This window comes from Cornus florida, unplaced genomic scaffold (assembly GCF_030987335.1).
Source record: "Cornus florida cultivar Cherokee Brave unplaced genomic scaffold, ASM3098733v1 CherokeeBrave_3.0.0_Hap2_Chr08, whole genome shotgun sequence".
Taxonomy (NCBI): domain Eukaryota; kingdom Viridiplantae; phylum Streptophyta; class Magnoliopsida; order Cornales; family Cornaceae; genus Cornus; species Cornus florida.
Genome location: NW_026775578.1, coordinates 75360844 through 75381281, shown reverse-complemented (window position 1 = coordinate 75381281; position 20438 = coordinate 75360844). Strand labels below are relative to the sequence as shown.

Genomic DNA, 20438 nt, shown 5'->3' with positions numbered 1-20438 from the left:
CGCCGAAAGGTGGAGGGCTCAAACTCTAGGTTAATAATTGAATACACACACACAAAAAAAAAAAAAAAAAAAAAAAAAAAAAAAAGTGAGAACTTTTCCCAAAAGGTGAGAAGTAGGAAATGATTAAATGGAGGTTGTTTTGATTTGTAACCTAGTTGATTTGAGCTTGTAAGTTCGTAGGGGTGTTTGAATGCCTAATGCCCTAAAACCGTCTGGTTTGGGAGTCATTGACCTCACGCTCGACCTCATGAATCGCTAGAAAGCTTAATAGATCAACACATTGCACCATGCTTCCATCTTTGATCCTATTTAAAAAAAAAAGATAAAAAAAAAAATGATAAGTGAAAAGAATAAGCGCACCTAGATCAATAAGCTTTAATAAAAGGTCCACTTTTTGTCTTAATGATCGGTACTAGATTTGTGTGCTAGTTTGAGGGTAAGGATGTGATTAATTCTTTAGTTTGCTAAGATAACAACATATTTGATGCTGGTCCACTCAAAAAGGATTCTACAGTTGTTTTAATTTGCATGATCATTTTCTTGATGTGTAGAGGACCATACTTACTTGCTTGATGTTGAGATTTTGGGAGATTGCTTAGAAGTGTTTGAAACATTGCATACTTGAGGTAGTTTTCTCCCAATGCTTGTTTGTAATATTGGTGTCTCTTTTGAAAGAATGAGCTTAATGTTTGTGGGTATCATTTCTGGAAACCCTCACGAGACTTCACTCGTCCACTAGGGGTAACCTAGGGGTTTAAAAGGCTTGTTGCATATGCTAAGTGCAATCGTGTTCCCTACGAAAGTGGCGTTATCCATTTATTGTTTTCTAGTTCATAGTTGTTTAGTTATTCATTTCATTCCTTTACTTTGTAGTTCATTGCTAGGGACTAGCAATATTTAAGTTTGGGGGTGTGATGAGCGCTGAAAAGTGCATATTTAAACCCCTTAAGCTTAGGCATTCTAGCACTTTTATCTATCTTACTTTACCATTTTAGATTGATTTCGTATTATTTCCATTTTCAGGCACTTATCCTGAAAATAAGCTAACTCAGCCAAATAAAAGCAGAAATGAAGCAATTCTGTGATGAATCAAAGAAAGGAGCCAAGTGGAAGCAAAAGGAAGAAAAAAGGTGGAAATCAACATCTTCGATCGATCTTAGATCAAGGTTCGATCAATCCAACATGATCGATCTCAGCACTTCAAGATGGATTAGAGCCATGATGACATTTTCAGAGATCTCAAAAGTTTGATCGATCCAACGTCATTCTTCGATCGATCGAACTACCTTGTCCTTATCCAAATGATTGATCTTATCTAGTTGTACTACCCTACCAATCACTTTTGTCCTTTTCCCAAAAATATCTTCAAAATATCTCATATTTGTTTTTATCCAAAAAGCGCCGCCATTGAGGATCGATCCAACATCAGTTCGATAGATCTCAGCCATGTTCGATCGATCTAAGTCCAAGGTTCGATCGATCGAACTTCCTCCAGTGCGAAAAAGTTAAATTTCCAGCTCACAAAAAGTTATCCTTTATCCAATCATTGGGGAATATTTGCTGTACGACCCCATCTTATTTTGGGTGTCATTTGACCTACCTATATAAGGATAAGGATTACTTTTTACATCATATCACATCATATCATATCATACCTTGTAGAACTCTTGGAGAGTAAGCTTAGAGGAGGAGGAGGCTAGAGACACCACTGGAGACTCTTCATCAACCAAGGAGCAAATCTCTACCATGGAGTTAGCCTTTGAGGGTTGGAGAAGCACTACCATGAGTTGCTAGACATCCTCTTGGGGTTTGAGTTAGCCCCAAGCATGCTTTCTACATCTTAATTTTGTGTATTATTGAGGGATTAGTGTTGTAATACATGTTTTGGCACTTATATATATATAGATCTTATTTATTCAATGATTTATGTGGTTTAATGCTTCCAATTGATCATTTCATTCTATCCATATGTCTATGTATGCTAGAATAGATGTTCATGTGTTTGTCTCTATTTCTTATATTATTGATGCATGTCTATGTGTATTAATGTCATAGATTTAGAGATTGTCAAAATATAGTGTTTAATGGAATGCTCTTGTAATATATGAATTCCCCGGCAACGGCACCAAAAACTGGTGGTGTACTGCCGCACCACACCACAAGCTTAGAGAGTGTGTATTAAGGTGAGGGCCAAGTTTTACATTTATAAAAGCCATTACTACCTTTACTAAAAATATAGTTAGGGTGAGTAGGGATCGTCCCAAGGGATTGGAGTCGAATTTGGTAGTTGAATCACTATTAGGGTTAGTAGGTCGAGTGATCAAATAAATAGTTGGTTGGTTGATTAAACTAGAGAGTAAATTAAACTAAATAATTGAATGCAATAAAGAGTAAGTAAAAGAGAGATCTTGGGGTTTAGAGGTCACCACCAAACAATACTTTTCTACACCCTTAACAAGTGACTAATGAGGGAAGTGTGTGTTGCAATATTGATGTGTGTGTGTGTTTGGTTGATTCAATTAGTAAAGGTGACCAATTAAGTATATATTGTCTAACTAATATGTGAAAAGCATAATCTATCTAAAAATTAAGTATATATTGTCTAAATAGCATGTGAAAAGCACAATATATCTAGCAAGTCATTAATCCTTTCTTTAAGCTTACAAGCCAAATACACCACAAGGTTAGAGACATATGCTACTTGCATTCAAAAGTATGGAATATCAAACAATAAGCATGGATTGTCCTCCCATCTAACAACTATGCTACCACTACACTACAATTAAGCTAATGACATGAAATTAAACTAATTAAGCTAAGGGAGAGGCACAATCCATTAAGAAATGAGCATGAACCATCTAGAATATTACAAGAGCATTCCATTAAGCACTATGTTTTGACAATCTCTAAATCTATGGCATTAATACACATAAACATACATCAATAACATAAGAAATAGAGATAAACACATGAACATCTATTTTAGCATACATAGACATATGGATAGAATGAAATAATCAATTGGAAGCATTAATTACAACACTAATCCCTCAATAATACACAAAATCAAGATGTAGAAAGCATGCTTGGGGCTAACTCTAGCCCCAAGAGGATGTCTAGCCACTCATGGTAGTGCTTCTCCAACCCTCAAGGGCTAACTCTATGGTAGAGATTTGCTCCTTGGTTGATGAAGAGTCTCCAATGGTGTCTCTAGCCTCCTCCTCCTCTAAGCTTGCTCTCTAAGAGTTTTGTAAGGTATGATATGATATGATGTGATATGATGTAAAAAGTAATCCTTATCCTTATATAGGTAGGTCAAATGACACCCAAAATAAGCTAGGGGTCGTACAACAAATATTCCCCAATGATTGGATAAAGGACAACTTTTTGTGAGCTGGAAATTTAACTTTTTCGCACTGCAAGAAGTTCGATCGATCGAACCTTGGACTTAGATTGATCGAACATGGCTGAGATCTATCGAACTGAAGTTGGATCGATCCTCAATGGCGGCACTTTTTGGATAAAAACAAATATGAGATATTTTAAAGATATTTTTGGAAAAAGGACAAAAGTGGTTAGTAGGGTGGTACAACTAGATAAAATCAATCATTTGGATAAAGATAAGATAGTTCGATCAGTCGAAGAATGATGTTGGATCGATCAAACTTTTGAGATCTCTGAAAATGTTATCATGGCTCTAATCCATCTTGAAGTGCTGAGATCGATCATGTTGGATCGATCGAATTTGATCTGAGATCGATCGAAGATGTTGATTTCCACATTTTTCTTCATTTTGCTTCCACTTGGCTCTTTTTTTTGATTCATCCCAGAATTACTTCATTTCTGCTCTTATTTGGCTGAGTTAGCTTATTTTCGGGATAAGTGCCTGAAAATGAAAATAATACGAAATCAATTTAAAACGGTAAAGTAAGATAGATAAATGTGCTAGAATGCCGAAGCTTAAGGGGTTTAAATACGCACTTTTCAGCGCTCATCACACCCCCAAGCTTAAATATTGCTAGTCCCTAGTAATGAACTACAAAGTAAAGGAATGAAATGAATAACCAAACAACTATGAACTAGAAAACAATAAATGGATAACGCCACTTTCGTAGGGAACACGATTGCACTTAGCATATGCAACAAGCCTTTTAAACCCCTAGGTTACCCCTAGTGGACGAGTGAAGTCTCGTGAGGGTTTCCAGAAATAATACGCACAAACATTAAGCTCATTCTTTCAAAAGAGACACCAATATTGCAAACAAGCATCGGAAGAAAACTACCTCAAGTATGCAATGTTTTAAACATTTCTAAGCAATCTCCCAAAATCTCAACATCAAGCAAGCAAGTATGGTCCTCCACACATCAAGAAAATGATCATGCAAATCAAAACAACTCTAGAATCCTTTTTGAGTGGATCGGCATCAAATATGTTGCTATCTTATCCAACTAAAGAATTAATTACATCCTTACCCTCAAACTAGCACACAAATCTAGTACCGATCATCAAAACAAAAAGTGGACCTTTTATTAAAGCTTATTGATCTAGGTGTGCTTATTCTTTTCACTCATCCTTTTTTTATTTTTTTTATTTTTTTTTATAGGATTAAAGATGGAAACATGGTGCAATGTGTTGATCTATTAAGCTTTCTAACAATTCATGAGGTCGAGCGTTAGGTCAATGACTCCCAAACTAGACGGCTTTAGGGTATTAGGCGTTCAAACACCCCTACGAACTTATAAGCTCAAATCAACTAGGTTACAAATCAAGACAACCTCTATCTAATCATTTCCCACTTCTCACCTTTTGGAAGAAGTCCTCACTTCTTCTTCTTCTTCTTTTTTTTTTTTTTTTTGTATTAAATTATTATCCTAGAGTTTGGGCCCTCCACCTTTCGGCGCGAAAAATTCAGTGCTTGATGAGGCTAGAATCCTGGCTACTTAGTGAAAATGGGTTGTTATCCACCTTTATCAAGAATGAAAGTTTTCAATGCACTACTAGCCCAATTGGGATATAACCAATTCAATAATCAACAAAGCATGTACCCCACAAATGAATGCTAGTGTGTGCCTATGCTAGTGTAGAATCGTAGAATGAATCTCAAAACAATCACAAAATCAAGATGATGTGGACCACAAGTGCAAGCAAGATATCAATCTTTCGAAAATTTTACTCCTAAATGACATCCATAAGGCATACAAGGAATATTGGACTCTCAAGTCAAACAATATTTAAATTTTAAGCAATATAATCATCAAAAGATCAAAATCATAGCTAGTTATGGACCAATCATAGAAAATCTCTCAAATACACAAGTCATGCTCAAAATTTGAAGTTTAAAGCTAACACTGTAAAGTACACCATTACCCCTAAACTTAAACGGCACAATGTCCTCAATGTGCAAAGAGAACAAAAGGAAAGAGTGTATCGGTGCAATTAAGGCAAAGAATGACTGGGACTGAAGTATCCAATGTGGGTGGTATGAACCCCCCAAACTTGGGATTAACTGTGGTCATGAAATTTGGTACTCGAATAAATTAATCAGATAACAAAAAGGGATAATCAGTGCATAGTGGACATGCAAGTGTAAATGAACTAAAGCAGTGAGAAAGGTATAAGGGTGGTCCTGAAAATTATGTAGCATTCTTTCACTGAAGTCATTGTGATGTACCTGATGGAGTCAAACATACAAAGATAAGAATATAATAGATGACATCCATAGCAAAAACATATATAAAGAAAATAAAGTATAGAGTACATCAAAAGAGCAATGCCGACATATCCGGCTGCAGATAATATACAGTGACAAAAATGAAGTATAGATTATAAAGGTGTAATATGAAAAGATAGAAGAACTGGGAATCTCAGGTGGACGAGGCAAGACGGGCAGGGCGAGCTCCGTGGATATCGCGAGATAAGTCTCGGAGTGCAGTCATGACATCCGTGCGGAATGTAGCAAAATCAGCTCGGTGGGCTACAGCATTGGCTCGAATGGCAACAGTATCAGCTCGGATAGTAACCACTGCATCCTCAAGAGCCTGAAGACGCTCTCCAAAGTCGTGGGTCTGACTAGGAGCCTCAGGTATGAATGAATCAGAAGAAAGATCCTGAGTCTGCTCCTCCTCGTGTACTGGCGACCCAGCTGGAGAATGCTGCTCTGCGTCATCTGCAGGTTGCTCTAAATCGATGTCTATGTGCTCGGCAGATGGACCTATTAGTACATCGTCCGCTGCGGGATCTGCTGCTGCTGCCTCTGCCTCCTCAGCCTCGAGCTCCTCTACAGCCACTACAGCGTGGTCCTGCATTATGATGATAATAGCATTGTAGCTCTTGTTCCAGTCCTTTTTCAAGAAGTGACAGGAACCTCTCTTAGGGTGCTCCTGAGGATGAAAAGGATAGCGCTGATCGATCAGTATCTGGGTGATGAGGTGGCCGAATGGGAGAGACTTAGCCCTTCCGAGCTTCTCCTTGCTGATATACTCATCGAAGAGCTTCCTCATCACGCTCCAGATGAGCGCGGGGATAGATACCCAGTGGCCTGTATAAAATACGTAGAGGGTTGTCAAATAGTCTCCTCGCCGCTGAATCTTGTGCCCGGCCATATATATGTTCCGAAAGAGAACGGAATCAAAGAACCATATGTCATCTGGAAGAAAGGTGCGGGTGGCAAAAGTCTCGCCATCGGCATGGTGACCTGTCAAAAAAACTGCCATTTTGGCATAAAAAGGCCTGTATAGCCTCGGATATAGCTCCTGTAGCTCCGGGTGCATCGGTGTGGACAATGGCATGATCGGGCTAGCGTGTCCACAGTAATAGTAATCTGATGGCCATCTATAGTAGTGACCAGCTCTGCCGTGGTATGCGGGGATGGTCGGAGGTTCTGGAAGAGCATCCGTACTAGCCGCGGGTAGACTGGCTTAGTAACTAGGACAAGAATAGCTGCAAGGCCCCTCTGGATAATATCATGGTAAGCTGCTCTGGTCAGCACCGATTTGGAGAAAAAATCTGTGTCGAACACTAACTCATGGTCCACTATCATGTGCACATATCTAGACGCGAGCCTGTCACGCTCTCGAGCTGGCTGAGCTGGCTGGCGTGGTGGAGATGGTAATGGTGAATGCTCAGCCTCAACATGTGATGGAGATGGTGATGGTGTAAACGCAGGCTAAGCCGCAGAAGTAGATAAAATAGATCATCCTTAGCCTCATGAGTAGGTGACTGAGGTGGAGTAGGCTGTATTGGCTCCTCCTGTGCATGAGAGGGCTTTGCTGGCTCCTCTATCCTAGGTCTGATATGTCTCTGAGGCCCGTGTTGCCTCTTGGCAACAGTCTTGCGCTTATTCATGGCCTAAAAAATAATTTAAAAACTTGCAAGGGGAGTCAGTGCCAGAATAAAGAATTGAAAGCACAAAATAAAAACATGCATGTCAAATAAGATAGACAAAACATATAGATGACATGAATCTGTGCAAGTGACAGGATATGAAGCATGCTAAACAATGTAAGTATGAATTGTATCCAATGTGGAATATCACAGGAATTGGGCATATATGAGATAACATGAATATAATACATGATGAATGAAGTGTGTATATGAGATCTGTGAAGTTCGATCGATCACAAAAAATGTGAGATCGATCTCAAAACTTCGATCGATTTGAGAAACTGAAAAACTAAGTTCGATCGATCTCTCAAGATTGATCTGAGATAGAAGTTCAATCGATCGAACTGTGCGAAGATGAAAACTAAAAAGTCACAGATCTATGACTTTAGAAGCACGGCTCTCAAAGAAATATTGAACTAATTGCCATTTGGGCATGTCATGATGTGGACACTTCCTAAGCAATTCATTAAAGCGTTCACATGCCTCATGAAACATTTCTCCATCCCCATGTGAAAATTCTCGAATTGAGGTTCTCATGGCATTGGTCTTAGAAACCAGATAGTACTTCTTTAAGAACTCTTGTTGCATTTCTGCCCAAGAAGTGATTGAAAAAGGCCTAAGATTATTAAACCAATACTTTGCCTTGTCTTTTAAGGTGAATGGAAAAACTTTGAGTCTTAAGACCTCTTCCGGCATGTTTGTATATTTTACGGTGGAACATACTTCTAGAAACTCATCCAAATGTTTGTAAGGTTCTTCACTTGGAAGTCCATGATAGTTAGGAAGCATTTGAATGGTTTGTGGCTTAATTTCATAGTGATGTGCTCTAAATGGTGGCAATTGAATGCATGTGGGTGCATTGTATTCATTAGGCACATAGTGATCTTTTAAAGTAAATGGCCTTGGCATTCCAAATGGAACTTGGCCTTGTTGTTGTTGTGGTTGGTGAATGAATGACCTAGGCATGTCTAATGGTGCTTAAATGTTCTCATGATGCACATTTAGATGAAGGATACCTTGTTGGTCTATGTGACCAAGGTCCTCTACATGCTCTTTATTATGGCCTTCCATTGATGTAATGGATCCGGTAGAACTAGAACTTCCTCTTCCCCTAGGATTTCTAACTACGGATTCAAGATGCAAATCAAGAGGGACAAGAGTTGGTCTTAGTGATCTACGACCATGCATGCACAATGTAAAAACGCATAAACACAATGAATGAACAAACACTTCGGCTTCACAACCATTCAATGAAACTTCCTCCACAAACACTTAACCTATACTCCTATGCTTTAACAACAATGATGCAAAGAACAATTAAGAATGCCTCCACGCGAGCTCACAATTTATCTAAGAAATGAAAAACAAGCCTCTACGTGGGCCGATGATTTAACTAAGAGATTGAGTAAGAAAAAGCTCACAAAGGTCCTTTAACACTTTAACTCCAAATTTATAGCTTAGCTTAGCAATTTTTTTAAATTTTTAGCATTTTTCCTTGCTTGCTTAGCTCCTTTGCTTGGTGGCTCATTTGCTTGCCTCCTAGCTTAATGCTCCTTGTCAAAGATGAACAAACGCAATAAGTAATCAAAAGAAAAATAAAAACAAAGTAAAGATACAATCAAAATAGTACTAATTCCTAATGAATTCCACAAATACGACGTTGCCTAATCCCCGACAACGACGCCAAAAACTGGTGGTGTATTGCCGCACCACACCACAAGCTTAGAGAGTGTCTATTAAGGTAAGGGCCAAGTTTTACATTTATAAAAGCCACTACTACCTTCACTAAAAATATAGTTAGGGTGAGTAGGGATCGTCCAAAGGGATTGGAGTCGAATTTGGTTGTGGAATCACTATTAGGGTTAGTAGGTCGAGTGATCAAACAAATAGTTGGTTGGTTGATTAAACTAGAGAACAAATGAAACTAAATAATTGAATGCAATAAAGAGTAAGTAAGAGAGAGATCTTGGGGTTTAGAGGTCACCACCAAACAATACTTTTCTACACCCTTAACAAGTGACTAATGAGGGAAATATGTGTTACAATATTGATGTGTGTGTGTGTTTGGTTGATTCAATTAGCACTGGTGACCAATTAAGTATATATTGTCTAACCAACATGTGAAAAGCACAATATATCTAAAAATTAAGTATATATTGTCTAAATAGCATATGAAAAGCACAATATATCTGGCAAGTCATTAATCCTTTCATTAAGCTCACAAGCCAAATACACCACAAGGTTAGAGACATATACTACTTGCATTCAAAAGTATGGAATATCAAACAACAAGTATGGATTGTCCTCCCATCTAACAACTATGCTACCATTACACTACAATTAAGCTAATGACATGAAATTAAACTAATTAAGCTAAGGGAGAGGCATAATCCATCAAGAAGTGAGCATGAACCATCTAGAAAATTACAAGAGCATTACATTAAGTACTATGTTTTGACAATCTCTAGATCTATGGCATTAATACACATAGACATGCATCAATAACATAAGAAATAGAGACAAACACATGAACATCTATTCTAACATACATAGACATATGGATAGAATGAAATGATCAATTGGAAGTATTAAACCACATAAATCATTGAATAAACAAGATCGATATATATATAAAACTGCCAAAATATGTATTACAACACTAATCCCTCAATAATACACAAAATCAAGATGTAGAAAGCATGCTTGGGGCTAACTCTAGCCCCAAGAGGATGTCTAGCCACTCATGGTAGTGCTTCTCCAACCCTCAAGGGCTAACTCAATGGTAGAGATTTGCTCCTTGGTTGATGAAGAGTCTCCAATGGTGTCTCTAGCCTCTTCCTCCTCTAAGCTTGCTGTCCAAGAGTTCTACAAGGTATGATATGATATAATATGATATGATGTAAAAAGTAATCCTTATCCTTATATAGGTAGGTCAAATGACACCCAAAATAAGCTGGGGTCGTACAGCAAATATTCCCCAATGATTGGATAAAGGACAACTTTTTGTGAGCTAGAAATTTAACTTTTTCGCGCTAGAGGAAGTTCGATCGATCGAACCTTGGACTTGGATCGATCGAACATGGCTGAGATCTATCGAACTGAAATTGGATCGATCCTCAATGGCGGCGCTTTTTGGATAAAAACAAATCTGAGATATTTTGAAGATATTTTTGGGAAAAGGACAAAAGTTGTTGGTAGGGTGGTACAACTAGATAAGATTAATCATTTGGATAAGGACAAGGTAGCTCGATTGATCGAAGAATGATGTTGGATTGATCGAACTTTTGAGATCTCTGAAAATGTCATCTTGGCTCTGATCCATCTTGAAGTGCTGAGATCGATCATGTTGGATCAATCGAACCTTGATCTGAGATCGATCGAAGATGTTGATTTTCACCTTTTTCTTCCTTTTGCTTCCACTTGTCTCCTTTCTTTGATTCATCCCAGAATTGCTTCAATTCTGCTCTTATTTGGCTGAGTTAGCTTATTTTCGGGATAAGTGCCTGAAAATGGAAATAATACGAAATTAATCTAAAACGGTAAAGTAAGATAGATAAAGGTGCTAGAATGCCTAAGCTTAAGAGGTTTAAATACGCACTTTTCAGCGCTTATCAATATATGATTCATAATATGATCCTCCTATAGATAAACAGTGAGTGTAAATAATTAACTTTTATCATTGAGATTATAAAATAATTCATCCTAGTGCCCTTAGAGTAGCTATCAAATTTATCATGCATATGATCTGTTTCCATCTTACTTGTCCATATCAAGCTCAAATGTGCAAGACTACCCCATATGTGCATGTGATTCAAACTAAGATTAAGTCAAAAACACAGCTCAAACGGTATCCTTGAGACAAACTAAGATGAAATGCAATTCATAATGCGCTTCGATATCATTAACGCTAAACTCTTAAATGAAAGAGATAATGTAGCATAACTGATCATAGATCTAACCATGTTAAGCAGCATTCTGTTATTCCTATTTGACACCTAAATTCATTTAGCGTCGATTGTGGAAAACCTGGTACGCAACACCCTCATTGACCATATAGTCTTTGCACTAAGAAGTACTCATATACATGATTAGATCGAAATGTTTTGTTAAGTTTACCTAATCTGTGCTCCACATCAGTCTTGACACTTTCGGAATAGACAAAAAATTTTAGACTTGTGTCGCATCAGATAAATTTATCCAAAACATGAGTAATCTTGCATGGATGTTCAAAAGACCATGCGTGTCTGTGTGTACCGACCCCAATTGTTCTTTATGTCTATTTCATTTGGCTGATTAAACCCTTAGAGTTATCTATCATTCAAAATAGGATTCACAAGTTTGGTTTAGGCTCCCTTGCCTCACTAGGTTATAAACCTTCTTTGACCAATCTTTGAATCTCATTTTGACTGATAACAACCCAAAAATAGACACTAAAAATATAATGAGTCAAGAATGACAAATTTTCTCTTAACATTCAATCTAGAAGATGCAACATTAGTTTTTACATCTTGTAAATTTTATGAGCTTGTAGTTATAGTATATTAACCACCTTTCAATGCACCAGAAATAACCGCACATCTATTCAATTTGATAAAACTAGTTTTACAAAATAATAACACAGTTTTTATAAACCAAAAGTGAAACAAGAATTAGATTGTGTCTAACATCTATGCATAAAGATAGTTCTCTAATACTCATATCCTCATACTCTCTAATTTCAGATGTAATACTCCCACTGACTTAGCTACAACCTTGGCATCAAGTCAAAAGACAAATATATATCCATATCATTGAGGCTTCTGGATTCCTGAAATCCTTGCAATGAATTGCAAATATGTCTAGTGACTCCAGAATCTATCCATCAGAAATTAATAGATACAACCACGTAACATGGCTCAATGATTAAATATACATTTTCCTATACCACGTCATTGCTTAGACAGTTCGTCCTTTAGTGTCTTAGTTAGCGGCAAAAGAAACAGTTTCCTGCGCCTTCAACATACACGGCCTTATTCCCTTTAACCTTTTAGATACCCATGTTTTGTGCTAGCCTAGTCCTATTATCATCCTTCTTCTTTCCTTTACCCGTTCACTTGGGCCTAGAAGAAGATGGTATAGACTAGGTTAGATTGATATGAACGCCCATACTCTTGATTATTCCTTCATCTGTTACCAATTCTATAAGAATATCAGCGAGTGTGAACTCAAACTTGTCCCTTATTTAGTTCACTCTAAAAGAGTCGAACGAGTTTGATAATAAGGCAATAATTTTGTCAACTTCAAACTTACCACCTAAGTCAGCCCTTTTGACCTCCAGTTTAATTTTTAAATAATAAACAATCATTTTTCAAAATCCGATATCATACTGGAGTTCCTCAAGTTATCTTGATGGTATTTAAATTTGACACAGTACTTAGGCATATGCTCTATCTAATCTCACCAAAACATCTCATTGGCATTCAACATGATGCTTGAAGAAAATAAAATAATGCAAATGTTAGCTTTGGAGCATATTCGAGATAAACCTTAGAATATTGCACCAAGTCACATCATTTGCCTTATTTCATTTATTAAAAGCATTAATGTCAAATTCGGTATCTTAAAGTAAAAGGATTAGGTATAGGAGTAATATATACATTTGTACCCTTACGTTGTGAATAAAATATCTAAATTCCTTTTCCAGTCCGTATAATTGAGGTCTAATTACATTGAATATGTTAGCAAGCAGGAAAAATGGATTAGACATAATAAATCTGAATATAAATGCATTCATACAATATGCAAGGTAAATTATTAATATTATCATGCATATTTAAAATTAAAATGAGTTTGTCAACCACATAGTATAATAAATCTCAATAGAATAAGATTTTATTATCATTATTGGTGAACATTCCCTTTTAATTAATATGGGTCCCTCAACTCCGTAGCATAATAAATCATTCAATCAATGTGTCAATAACTTATCTTGATAAAGGAGTTCATTATTACTATTGTTGGGATTCATTTACTATTAGGTGAGCACTTCCATTAAAATAATAATATGTGGGTCCCTTAATCACTGCATGAAAAATCGGATAACCAATACGCCAATAACTTATTCGGTTGGCGAAATTCATTATTGCTATTGGCGGGCAAATCCCATCATTTCCATATCTCTTAAGACAATGCCTTGTCTATTATATGAAATGATTCCCGATTTTGTTTAGCCTTTCTAAAATCATCCAGTGTAAACCACTCCGTTGGGGAGCTAACACTATTGATTTTAGATTGAGTGTATAACGTTATTAAAGCTCTAATGAAAAATAAAATATTAAATATCTTGTCATTATAATCTAGACTCTTTAAATCATGCGTAGGGCCTTATTTTTAAAGATCTAATTACAATGAACATTTAATATTTTTTATTTTCATGAGACAACTATTCTTGTAATATTAAGACTCTTCAAATCATGTGTGGGGCCTTATTTTTGAAGATCTAATTACAATGGTTTTACTAACGAAGGCCATGGGGTAATGTACAAAAATCCCCGCTCCCACTCAATTTTTAATCATTCATAATTAGGATTTTCAATTTATTCAATTACATGATATAATGCATGGAAAACGCCTTGATCTTAATCCAATTAAATTTAGAAAATATTTGGACTTTTAAATGATTCACTAATATTTAATTTGAAGCACACTTTAAAAATAATTTACAAAAATAATTTTTCATTTCCCAATAAGTGCTCTCAAATTAATTAGCAATCAAATCCAATTAATTTTCATAATTTAATTAATATAAATTAAGTCATTTAATTAAATATCATGGATCCAATGCATGAATAATAATTAATAAACAATTATCTATTCCATGCATTACATACATCAATAAATGACAGATAAAACAAATAAAAATGGCCTATAGATTTAGCTTTTAACATTTAATTGCTCTAATAATTGCACGAGGGTCAATCAAAGACTTGTAAACACCTGCAGGGAGGTGGTACGCACCTGCGGAGGCAAAACAACACTTGGAACGCGCCCGGAGGACCCCACACGCGCTGGCACGCGCCTGAGGGATGCAGCACCCTATCTCCACGTGCTGGGGATAGCAACAGGCACGTGGCACCCGCCTTCACGCCCTACCACACACTGGAGGCAGCAACAGGCGCGTGGCACGCTCCTTAACGCGCTGCCACGCGTGTGGGAGGTTCAAGGCTTGTTTGGCGCGTGCTCCTCACTCGCCAGCAAGCTGATTCACCCTATTTGACTTGGCGCGTGCTCCTCACGTGCCAGATGTAGGATTGGTGTGCTGCATGGGATAAAACCTCAATGTTGACTTCTGATGCAACGATTGTGGATCTTGTTGTACTGAATAATGGTGCAACGCGAAGCATGGGATCAACTTTCATCCCTTCTAACGTTACCTTGCTGGCGACACTCCGGTCACCGGAAAATCGCCGATAATTCCAGAAAAATAATAAAAAATTTCCAGAAAATTAAATTAAGCCCAAAAAATTCCAAAAAAATTCCGAAAATTTCCAGAAAAATCCCAGAAAATTCCTAAAGCCTAATTTAACCCTGTTGGACCTTCTTGAAGCTTGATAGAATCCTTTGATAAATATTACATGGCTTTAAAAATATTTATAATTTGAAATATAATGAAAAAAATTAAATTATATCACTGAACTTTCAAACGGCTAAATCAAAGCCTTAATTACATTCATCCAAAGATAAAATTACATTCAAACAACCTGTAAGTTTCATCCATAACCCAAACACATATCATTATCCATTCACAATTATACATACATTATTATGTATCAATATATATATATATATACATATCAAAATTGGATCCATGAATGATGAATTTTGATAAAAACATGATCTCTAGTAATGAATCAAACCATGCTCCGATACCACTGTTGGGTAATGTGTTAGTTTTAAAAACTTTTTGAGAGATTTTGATTCATAGATCTTGATTCATCACATAGAGGCATGTTTTATGCAAAAATAAAATATGACGTATCATTCAATTAATAGATTGAATACTTACATCAAAGGTCTGAGTAAACCTTTAAATCTTTCCTCTAAAGTGAATGTTCTCACTTATTGTAGATACCTTAGCAAAATGCCTTCTCCTTGAATCTCTATTTTCTAGGTAATTGTTTTGCCTTTAGATGAGAACACTAACCCTAATTTTCTAGAGAGAGAAACTATATTCCTTTTTCCTTTTTCCAAAAAAATCACCCCTAAAATGTACATTGACCATGTATATATGGGCAATATAAAGATAAAGAAAAGGAAACAATAAATCCTTCTCAATTTCTAATTTACATGTCTCAAATCTAATAGGATTCCAATATCAAGTTGGGAGTGAGAATCCTTTGGGCTTATTATTTTATTGGCTACAATGAATTAATAATTGGTCTGGTCCATGGACCCAATTCAATTAATTCATAAATTAATTTCTACTCCACTAAAAGAAATTAATTGAACTCCAATTAATAATAAATAACCTTTAAGTCAATGCTGCACTTTGACCCCTCTATGCATAATTAGTTATCGGATAAATAAAGCCATCAATCCGACTACTTAATTAATATATTTATTTTGGTACCATTGATTATATCTGGCTCGATCACAATAAAACATTTGTTTGACAAAAAAATAATAATTTAAATAAACAAATATAAAATAAATCATTTTGTCTAAAAACACACGAAGGCCTTTGAATTTAATTTGTGATCAACCATAATCAATACAAAATAAATACAAGTAACAATGATGCAAATATTGAAAATATAACCCTCTAACTATTAATTACATAACTACCCAAATTGTCGGTCTAAGGATCCCGAAGTATCCGCCGAACAAATCAAAGTAATTATTAATTAATAAAAGAGTCTATACTTCTCTCATGCTTAAGAGTCAAATGCCATGACAATGATAGGGAGCAATTCCATACGACGGCTCTCGCAATTTATGTCAACCTAACACGGATCCAGTTCAAGTCTTAATTAATTATGAGTCCATCCATAATTATCGACTATGAACAATTTATGATTACTATTTCTATTCATGTATTGATCGCCATCACATACATATATAAATATCTCTTGTAATCAAGTGGACACTATCAATTCTATAATGAATCGAAACATAATACATTGAATTCACCAATTGTATAGAGTATAAATATTTTAGAAAACGTCAGGAACATTTGTCACTATAATCCAAATAGGAATTTGCTATGCCAGGGCATATAAATCTCAACAGGATTGTGTAAGAACCAATGCCTGACTGAGGCAATGGCCTTGTTTCGAGACATGGAAGAAAGTGGACTGCATCCTGATATTGTGGTTTACAACATCCTCATTGATGGTTTGTGCAGAGCTGGAAGCATTAAAGATGCAAGGGAACTCTTTTATAGTCTTCTTTCCAAAAGGTTGCAACCTGATGTTCGCACATATAGTATTGTGATCAATGGACTTTGTAAGGAATGGTTGTTAACTGAAGCAAACATGCTGCTCAAGAAAATGGAAGAGAGTGGTTGTTCAGCAGATGGTTGCGCTTACAACATAATTGTGCAGGGATTTCTTCGAAACAATGAGACGTTAAGGGCAATGCAACTTCTTCAAGAAATGGTTGAGAAAGGATTCTCTATCGATGCATGTATTATGACCCTTTTATTGAATTTATCAAATAATAGTGGATTGGATCAGTCAGTTTTGGAGATACTCAATAAGTTTCTGTGATCTGTATTGGGTTTTGTGATGTTAAGTGGAAGTTTAATATTTTGTTGGCATTACAGTGTGCTGTATGTATGGCCTATTGATGCTTGCATTAGTGTCTTCTTTATGTATTTTTTTTTGGTGAAATCTATGAGAAGTATGAAGGAGAGAACCTGAATTGCAACCTATCTTAGTGTTAAACTACTCTGGTTTCTTTTTTTATTTATTTATATTTTATTTTTACTTTATTTTTTATAATAAGTGAATGCCATATATCCAGGCTCTATGATTCTTTTTTGGCAAGTCGATTTTGTAATTTATGTATTTTTTATTTTTATTATTTTGACGCAAAGATTTTGTAAAATATTAGTAGGTTTGAATATGTCAGTCTAAAAAATAATAGAATTGGTACATGTGTAAATTCTCTATTTTGAAATTTGAAGATGGACTATTTTTACTAGTGCCATCTTTCGAATGGAGAGGGTTGGACTATAATAAAAAATGAAATTAGTAAAATTGTTATAAATGTTATTTAAAGCACTGAATTTTGGAGTTTTGGGAAAGAATTGACACAAACTCTTGAGCTTGTGTTCTTCATTTTGTTGTTGTGGTAAGAACTTTTCAACATTTTTGAATGAAATGGAATGAAAATGCATGATTCATATAGCAAATTCAAAATAATTTAAAAAGGCTTTGATTGTTTTTGAAAGTTAAACTTTACGCCATCAAAGCATTAACTTTGTTCATGCCTAAAACAATGACAATGTTGGATACATCTCATCCACTAAGTTTTGTAATTTTTTTTTTTTTTTTTTTTTTTTCACAACAGTCCCCCCATATTCAGAAAAGGAAAAACAATTAATCTACAAATAAAAGTTGTCTTTTTTTTTTTTTTTAGTTTAGTTATTAGGTAGTTATCTATGCACACTGCACAAATGCAGAATTATTAATTTATAGTTATTAGTTAGTTGTCTTATGCACAATGCACAGACGCACAATTATATTAGCCGTAGAATTTGAAAACATCGTGTGTAAATTTCGCACTATTATAATTTGTTGTGCGCATGTAAAACATAAAGGGCCTCGCATTTGATAGTTTGACTAGGGCTTCTCAAAATTTTGTGAATCTCAGGACCGGCACCTTAGCTTCAATGACCCACAAAATGAAAACTCACTTTCAGGTTGGAGAAATTGTCGATGAAGGGAAAGGGAGATCATTAATTGATCGGAACTCTCGCTTAGTGAGTATTTTGTTCTCGCATTTGATAGTTTGACTAGGGCTTCTCAAAATTTTGGGAATCTCAGGACCGGCACCTTAGCTTCAATAACCCACAAAATGAAAACTCTCTTTCAGGTTGGAGAAATTGTCGATGAGGGGAAAGGGAGATCGTTAATTAACCAGAACTCTCGCTTAGTGAGTATTTTGTTTGCTTATTCACCCATCTCTCCTTTTCCTTCTATTATTCTTTTTCTTCTTCTCCACTAGAATCCCTAATTTTGATGCCCTAATTTTCACTTTTGCACAACAAAGTTGTTTAAGATTTTTTTTTCTCTTCATCTTCTTCTTCTGCTTTCCCATCTTAGTCTCATTTTTCTCTCTTTATTAGTTCTTGAGAGAAGAGTACAAAAACAAGTTATTGTATCTCCACGGTAGAAAATTTGTAATCTTCTCTTCTGCCTTCAATTGAATTTTTAAAAATATTATAGTGATTAGTTTAGTGTTTAACTAAGAAAGAAAAAAAAAAAACATGGCATTAGATTCAGTTAGAGTGAGCATTTTTTTTGGCCCAATTGCTTGATTTGTATATAAGTATATATAATTCAATAGGATTAGACATCTGATTAAGTGTTAATCGGATATGGATTCATCAAATGAAAATTCGTCGGATTAGCGGATTGGATCGAATCGTCTTATATGCTTATCGAATTCGGATTTGATCAACCGTGATCTGGTCAATATCTGATCCATTGATTGACATATGTGTGTGTATACATAGATATCAACACAAAGCACAACACACCCAAATATCGAGAATGGCTCATTTTGGCCATTTTTTTTAATATTTATTTATTAGAAAACATGTCTTGTAAAGAAGATGAACAATGTATATATTTGTGTATATAGACAGAAGTGTACAAGGGTATGTTTGGGTGTAAGAGTCATTTAAAGAAGTGTTTAGATGTAATGGTTACAATAAGGGAAAATATAGTTTTTTCATGCTTATAAGGACATTACAGTCATTAAGTAATATATTGTGTGTCACGTGACCACACATGATCATTTTACCAGTGAGATCCAATCAACACATCGCAAGATGGGGCTATCTGCCACAGAAATGTGTAGTTCAGGGTTTCCTTTTTTCCTTTTTTTCCTTTTTTCTTTTTTTTTTTTTTTCTTTTTTTCTTTTTAATTTTTCCCAATTTTTTATTATATTATCATTGGAAGTTGCCCCATTGAAAAAAATACTGGCTTCGGTACTAGTGCATTAGTGTTGGTTGAGATATAGGTTGTTTTATTGGAGCATGCGTTTTTTTTTTTTTTTTTTTTTGACCCTGGCAAACAAAATAAGATTACAACACTTGAAGATTACAAGGCAAACAAGACAAGATTACTAAACATCATCAGGATTAACCACGACTAATGGGCTGAACCCACTAGAACCTGTTGGAGTGGCTTCCTTCCCACGCACCATAATGACCATCATTACAAACTTTGATAGGTGGACCCGCAACTCACACCACACAGCACGAGGCGACAAACGAGGACAACATAACACCGCACATCACCAAAACAGAGTGGATTGATAGATCGTCAGCGTGCTGCCATCCCCGTAAGCTCTATCATCGTGAACTCCATCTATAACATAGTTCCCCCACCAAGCATAGTTAGTAGGAACAAATATCCACATTGGATGTGTACTAACCTGGTAATTCAGTCCGGCAACGTCCGGCCATGACCCATAGTCAATGGCGGCCGGACTAAACACAACGCTGATCGGCGAAGGATAAAGGACCAACAAACAAGCTACAACATCATGGCCATGAATCAACAGAACATAATCCTTGAAACTTTAGATCTGATGAAGCATAAATATCACCTTTGCAAGATTAAATAACTTCGATGGCCATATTTGCCTAAAAGACATGGATGATTGGCTAGTAAACGCCACCGACACCAAGACAGCAAAGACAAATACGGCTTCGACGACTCTGCAACCATATATTCAACAATCGCCCTAAAAAAACATCGCCGAGTATTGCGATGACCAGAAAACCCAGCCATCAAACAGAAGCCTTCCCACCCATGGGAAGAGGAAAAGCAAGGCAAGCAT

At 35.9% G+C, this 20438-nt stretch overlaps 1 protein-coding gene and 1 pseudogene across 1 annotated transcript; both read left to right on the top strand.

Annotated features, from left to right (window-relative positions):
- Positions 1 to 7817: 7817 nt before the first annotated feature.
- On the top strand, positions 7818 to 7916 carry LOC132272220 (small nucleolar RNA R71; annotated as a pseudogene).
- An 8767-nt stretch (positions 7917 to 16683) lies between these two features.
- On the top strand, positions 16684 to 17130 carry LOC132270474 (pentatricopeptide repeat-containing protein At1g12620-like). Its single transcript, XM_059771654.1, has one exon. The coding sequence runs from the start codon at positions 16684 to 16686 to the stop codon at positions 17128 to 17130; it is 447 nt and encodes a 148-aa protein (XP_059627637.1).
- Positions 17131 to 20438: the final 3308 nt, after the last annotated feature.

What these genes read in the sequence shown, in the direction of transcription:
- LOC132270474 (XM_059771654.1), top strand. Translation starts at nt 16,684, where the DNA reads ATGGCCTTGTTTCGAGACATGGAAGAAAGTGGACTGCATCCTGATATT.